The sequence below is a fragment of the Pinus tabuliformis genome, chromosome 1_2 (genome assembly GCF_031772625.1).
Source record: "Pinus tabuliformis cultivar Carrire ecotype Pingquan chromosome 1_2, CPIR1, whole genome shotgun sequence".
Taxonomy (NCBI): Eukaryota; Viridiplantae; Streptophyta; class Pinopsida; order Pinales; family Pinaceae; genus Pinus; species Pinus tabuliformis.
In genome coordinates, this window is record NC_142298.1 from 1,034,895,999 (window position 1) to 1,034,902,782 (window position 6,784).

The 6,784-nt window shown below is 36.7% G+C and overlaps 1 protein-coding gene across 1 annotated transcript; it reads right to left on the bottom strand.

The window, feature by feature from the left end:
* Positions 1–514: 514 nt before the first annotated feature.
* On the bottom strand, positions 515–5,132 carry LOC149209670 (uncharacterized). Its single transcript, XM_089396458.1, has 2 exons — positions 3,975–5,132; positions 515–2,688 (listed from the first exon to the last, which is right to left on the bottom strand). The coding sequence occupies exon 2, from the start codon at positions 1,784–1,786 to the stop codon at positions 578–580; it is 1,209 nt and encodes a 402-aa protein (XP_089252584.1). The 5' UTR covers positions 1,787–2,688; positions 3,975–5,132; the 3' UTR covers positions 515–577.
* Positions 5,133–6,784: the final 1,652 nt, after the last annotated feature.

A 6,784-nucleotide genomic window follows, 5' to 3' on the forward strand; every position in this document is an offset into this window, starting at 1 on the left:
CTATAGCTAAACATAATAGTAGAGCATAGCATATCTTGGCCTGACCATTTATGTTGTATCAGAGACAAAAAGGGATAGTCTTGAGAAGAACTTGGTCCATGGCCTCTCGAACCTCTAAAATAAAACATAAACAGATGTGATCAAAGAGGTAGAGTAGAACCCAAGCATCTGCATGCCATTCCGCTTCTTTATGTAGGGAGATTGGGTGCTGCGGGTCTTCACCCTTTTCGTGTTTTCTCCTTCTCCCTCTGCTTCATCGTCTATAACACAGCACTAAGTCACCTGGTTTGAGTTCAAATTCAAGTTCGGTGACCTTGAAGTTTAACAAAAATTTAATGGTGAAAATTTAGGTAATAAAATTCAACATTAATTTCAACATCCTACAGAATTTGAAAATTAAAAAATATATGTAATAAAATTCAATATGCTCATTAAACACATGATAGAAATGCCAAAAGCATGGCAACATGATTTTAAAATATGTCCCTGAAACATAATATTAAAAATATGAACATAACATTAAAAAGTTTTACAAGATTGAGCATTCAAAAAGAAAACTAGAATGGGAACACAAGTTTTATTCTTGATGTTCCTGTGGCCTACTTGTTACATCAAAATGCTCTATATCATCAAGAGCACTTGGGGCAGTGAAACCACTAGAAGCATCATCGCCACTGGATTCAGTACTAGGTCTATCACTTATAGTGTCAATATCATTTTCATCTCCTGGTGCATTGAAATCAAGCTTGAACCATGCAGTAGAAGAATTAGATGAGTCTTCAGCCACATTGTTTAAAGCCAATTGCAAGTTACTACGAACATAAACAAGATCTTCTAATTTTCCAGATAACAATCTATTTTTTTTCTTGGAATGAACATGGTCAAAGGTACTCCAATTCCTTTCGCAAGCTGATGCACTTGATCCCTGGCTCAAGACACGAATTGCAAACTTTTGCAATTCTGGGGCCCCTGCTGCATAAAATTGCCACCATACTGCTGGTGCAGTTTCAAACCTATCATATTTCGCTGCTTTGATTCCAAATAGCCCTTCTTCTAACTTATATGCCCTAAGTTGGGATCTAACCAAACTTGCAACTGATGGATCTGGATTTAGCCTTTCAATAGCCTCATAAAGTCCACTCATGACTTCTTCATCTTGATGCCTTGATACCTCAAATAACCTAGGATCCAAATAGCACGCTGCTGCATGTAAAGGGCTATGCATCATTTTCCATCTTCGATCAACTACCTTCCATATCTCCTGGTAATCAACTTCCATATTATTGAAAGCACTTGCAATGGCATCCTTGCAACGGTCAATACCCTCATAAACAAAACCCATACAAGGCTTGCCAGCATCAACCATGCAAAGCACATCAACAATCGGACCACACATTTTTAAAACTTTGTTAGCATTTTCCCAAAAGCTATTGCCTAGAATTATTTGTTCCACATTCTTTCCCTTTGCTTGTTTTGAAAGGCGAGATTGCTCCCACTCAATGTTGCAGAAAACAGCTCTGAGGCTAGCTTTTTCTTCAACAACCCTTTTCAAAGTAACATAAAATGTGGCAAACCTTGTACGACAAGGCTTCAACAACTCTCTAGTAGCCTCTTTTGTGTATATGTTGAATGTGAGACGATGGTTAATGACAAAGTTTACAGTTGTTCTTGCTTTTCGGATTGTCTCATTGATCCATGGAAATTTGGCTAAATCATGCAGCAATAAATCCAAGCAATGAGCTGCACAGGGGGTCCAATAAATGGTCTGATACTTCTCCATTATCATCTTTCCTGCACTAACACAATGCGAGGCATTATTGGTGACAACTTGGACAACATTTTCCTCGCCAACCTCTTGAATTGCTTCATCCAAAATTCTGAAAATATATTCGGGTGTCTTCACTTGATCCCTTGCATTAATTGCCTTAAAAAAAAAAACCCCTCGAGGGCAATAAACAAGCACATTAATCAATGACTGATGACACAAATCTGACCAACCGTCACTCAAGATTGTGCAACCTGTAGACCTCCAAGACCGTTTAATATCAGCCAATCTGTCTGTCACTCTTTCCTTTGCTTTCTCTAGCAGAGTAGTCCTTAAAGCCTCAGGCCCAGGGGGAACATACCCCTTGCCAAAATCAGCAATCTTTTTTAATGCATTTTAAAATATGGGCTTCTTGCCACATGAAATGGAATTGCACATGCATAAAAAAAATCAGCAATAGCATCATCAACTTGTTGCTTCTCTACAGGTTTTGAAAATGCATTTAATGTTGATGCTCCACCTATCTTTGCTGGGGTAGAACTTGAGCCACTAAAATTTGAGGTGAAAGATGGAATGCCAAGTGAAGAAGACATGGTGATCTCCCTTTGAATCCGTTGCCTCTTTATTTCCTTTCTCCTTCCTCGTTTTGAGTTGTCATGCTCTTGCCAAACTGCATCTTTCTGCTCATCGGATATTTTTGGGCATCCTTCAATGCCACCTCCATTTCCATTAGAGGTACCAAGGAGGTGATCCACTGTTTCTGTTGTGGAACCAGTATAGTGTTTTCCACAAAACTGATAAATACGATCCGACCCTTCGTTGACATATTTCCATGCCTCAGCAGTTGACTTTTGAGGTTCCATTTAATTAAATTTCTGCTCACTGTGCTATGCTCAGTTTGTTGACTGGTCTATTCTACAGTTCTTCATAAAAGAAAAAAAATGTCAGTATAAATAGCAGCTTTATGTTTGATAGCACTGGCACTAAACAACAAAAGCTCCACTAGACCATTTTGACTTTAGAATTTGACCCAACAATGACAGTATTCTTCCAGCAATTTGTTGTAACACTTAACAAGCAGTGAGTAGAAGTTTCTTTGTTATAGGTTTACTGCCAGCTCTAGCAAAGGCTTGAGTTTCACATGACGTTAGATAAGGGTATCCTCAAGAGGAGCATGACTATACAATTTTATAACACGTTTTGGCCAATTGCTTCTGGGGCATTTAACCTCCACATATCTTTAAATTGTGGCCTTTGTTTTAAGATTAGATCGGGATGCAGGGGCCCTGGATTGTAAAGCTTGTTTCTTTTAACATTATTGGTTGCACACATAAGTGTAAAGACTCTTGTATGATGTTCCAGTCATATTTCAGTATTGCTGTAGACTCATATCACAATTTTCTCGAAGGGCTGCTCATGAAACACAATTATATTCAGGCTGCAGTGCATAAGCAACATAGACTGTAAAAGAGTCAAAATCAATCCAAACAATAGGCACATCTAGAAAAACTGTCCCAAGTATCACAGCAGTTGGCAAAACCATAAAATTTGTTTTGGATTGGACATAGTGCAGATATCAAAGATAGCTGCAATGACAAGATAATATTTCCTAGGCAATCTCCATGAACAGCCAATACCCGACCCAAATATGATTGAAGATATGTAATCTGTAATGTCTGGATTTTAAAAACATGGTTACTTATGTTTCATAGCAGACAAGCACATAAATTCCTAATTTTAAACGAATTTGTCGTCTGTTTTGATTGTGTGAAAGAGCAGTTCACTTTCAAGAATATCAGAATATATACTGTTATTCTTGCTAATTAAGATATGGAGCATCTTGATGTTCACGTCCAAATCCTCACTAGTGGCATAATAATTGGGTTAATAAAAAAGCAGACAATAGGTAACAATAACATCTCTGTTCAATGTTCCTCTTAGGTCCATATATAAAACTTTTCACTGAAGTTTGTGCAACTGAGTAAGATGGTTGGGGATTATTGTGATCCATTTTAATATGCATACAAGGATATAGTAAGTTATTGTTGTTGTCTGTTGCTCAGTAATGGACAGAACGTAAAGGCTCTCTGATTTGCCTGTGAAAGTTGGTATTCCCTAAAGCCAAAGTGTAGAGAAGAAATGGGTTGGAATTGCTAGATGACAGACTCAACAGTATCATAATAAAATAAGAAAAAACCAGTGAGCGTACCCGGGCCAAAAATCAATGAGCTGTGCGTCTGTGCCAGGAAGAATGGGTACTCCTTCAATGTAACCAGGGCCAATTTGTACAGCCCAAAGGCACTCAGTTGGCCACGGCCCACAGCCAAAACGAAAACCCAGTGAAATGGTAGCCTGGAATCGGGCTGTAGCGGGCCACGGTTAGCCTGAGGAAAAGAGCGCGCCTCGTAGACCCTGCAATTGCCAATCTGGAGCTTCGAGAGAAAGAACGCGGAGGCTCTGAGCTTGGATCTGGTGCTTCGAGGGGAAAGGGCGGGCGGCGGAGTCGGGCGGGCAGAGCGGCTCCAAGGAAATGAGCTAGAATGCTCCATGCGAAGGAAAATATACGCGGCGCGTCCGTTCTAGGGTTTTTTAATTTCTTGATTTTTCTAATCTTTTTTTATCGAGCTCGATTTTAATGGCGAATTTGAACCAGACGATTCGAATTCAGGCGAATTTGTTAGGGTTCGAGTTCAGGTTCGGGTTCGAGTTCGCCTTCAAATTCGCATTCGGTATTATTTGTTCCACATCTCCACAAATAGTTTCTTCTAAACACCGCAAAGCCACTGGAATAGACATAAATGCGTCGTTTCCTTTTTTTCCTATTAAAATTTAGAGTTCAACAGTGGGATTTGTGGACCGCAGAGAGAATGGATTTCGGTTTGTCTTGTCTGCATTTGAATCGACATTCTTCATATGGTGAAGACCAAAGATAAGTGCATTGAAATTAATGGGGAAGTTATGGTTTTTGACAGGTCATTGATTCGCAAAGCATGGAGTCCTACTCTATCTGGTTTAATTAGGCTGTGTCAAGAGAATTTCTCAGGTATTGTCTTTGAAAGCAACAACAAGGTCTGAAAATTCTTCACATCAATCAGCTGTGGGTTGGAAACTGCAAATTTCTAGCAGTCTTCAAGGCGGATTCATTAACATTAATTCATCTGGTGCATGTCTCTTGCAATGCGTGGCCTGTCCCATAGATGATATGACATGGTCACTAATAATGCTATGAACAATGCCCTGAAGCATCCTTGTATCGTATCGAAGTAACCATTGATGTTACAGGGCCTCAATGCACACCGTCTGCACCTATAGCGGTTTGATATGAACAAAAAAATGATATAATCCCAATCCACAGCGCTTTCGTATAAATCTCTTCATGGAGTAATGGTTCCTCCAATTGTTTGATCATCGATTAAATATTTCCATGGAGGTTTTGATTTTGTTTTTTTTTTGAATTATTATATGTGGTGTGATGTTTTTATGATTTGCGGAAAAAATTATGATATGTTTTTTTTGAGGGAGTTGTCTATAATGCGATTTTTTGGAGATTTTGGTGACGGAATCCGGCGGAAGAAATTAAGGTTAAATCTTGATTTGTTGTAGTTAAAATGGTTTTTTAACTGCATATTTGGATTCAGCGCCCTGAAAAACCCCTGGGACGCTTTGATTGTGCAGAAACTAGCTATCAAACTTGCGATTCCAATAAATTGCTACTGGGATGACCTTGTAATATTTTGTTAATTTAAATTATAATTGTGAATGTGTTAAATTATATATATATATATATTATTTATATAATCAAATATTTTTATTAGTTTTTGTTAAAAATAAGATTACAATAATATATTTGTTTATTAATTACTATTAATTTACTCTTAATCATACCATATTAAAAAAATAAAATTATATAACAAAAAATAAAATAATCAATTTCAAATACATGGTTGGACAATAATCTGAAGCTACAATACCTATCGTATTAACCTCATTCATGTACTCAATTACTATGGTCTCAATTTATTTATATGTTTAGTGATCCATTTTAATAACATATAATCTGTTGCCCTTGTATCAATATTTGGCTTTAGTGATGGGGCATCGTTATGGTATGATGGAAAGAACACATTAGATATAGTGGGATGATTGGCGAATAGGTGTTGCACTTTTGATGGTTGTTGAGGTTAAGTAAATTTAATTATTTTTTTTAATATGGAATATGTTGTTTCTTCCATGTGTTATATTAATCTTTTGCAACAAACACTAAAACCCTAGTAAAGCCTTTACCACGGTCAAAAGTTTTTTTTATTTCAATTGGTATTCTTGCTTTCTCCATCACTATCATTGCAACTGTTTCTAAATAGTTGCTTCAATTTCTCTCTTTGTTCAGATAAATCAATTCAACTATGATAGTCCTTAGGGTTAGCTCAATTGGTCGAGTCCCCATTGATAAAGCATCTTTGTTATTGACAGGTAACAGGTTCAATTCTTTTGACACCTATGAGGGTTAGGATCCATGGTTGATGTGGTACGAAGTTATCCCTTTGGGTGGATCTATTTGGTACAAATATTTCATGGATGTAGTGGTCATCGAACTCTAGGTCCGTGATGGATCTATTTGGTACAAATATTTCATGGATGTAGTGGTCATCGAACTCTAGGTCCGTGATTAGGTTGCTAGTCGAACATTGACACAACCCCCAATAAATAAATAAATATAGATTAAAAAAACAAACAAAATTAAAATTTAAAATTAAAACGAGAAAAAAGGGTAAAAAACTTAAAAAATAATAATAAGTAAAAAATAAGATAAAATTAAATTAAAACATTAAAAAAAAGGTTCAAATATAATAAAAAAAAAACCAAAAAAATCAAGTATAAAATCCTTAAAAATATCCAAAAGAAAAAAATTTAATCATAAAAAGAAAATTAAGGCAAAAAAATGGAAAAAAAATTTAAAAAATAGTATATATAGATATATATATAATTCCTCGATGGGGGTGTACTCTCAACGACCACACG

What these genes read in the sequence shown, in the direction of transcription:
- LOC149209670 (XM_089396458.1), bottom strand. Translation starts at nt 1,786, where the DNA reads ATGATAATGGAGAAGTATCAGACCATTTATTGGACCCCCTGTGCAGCT.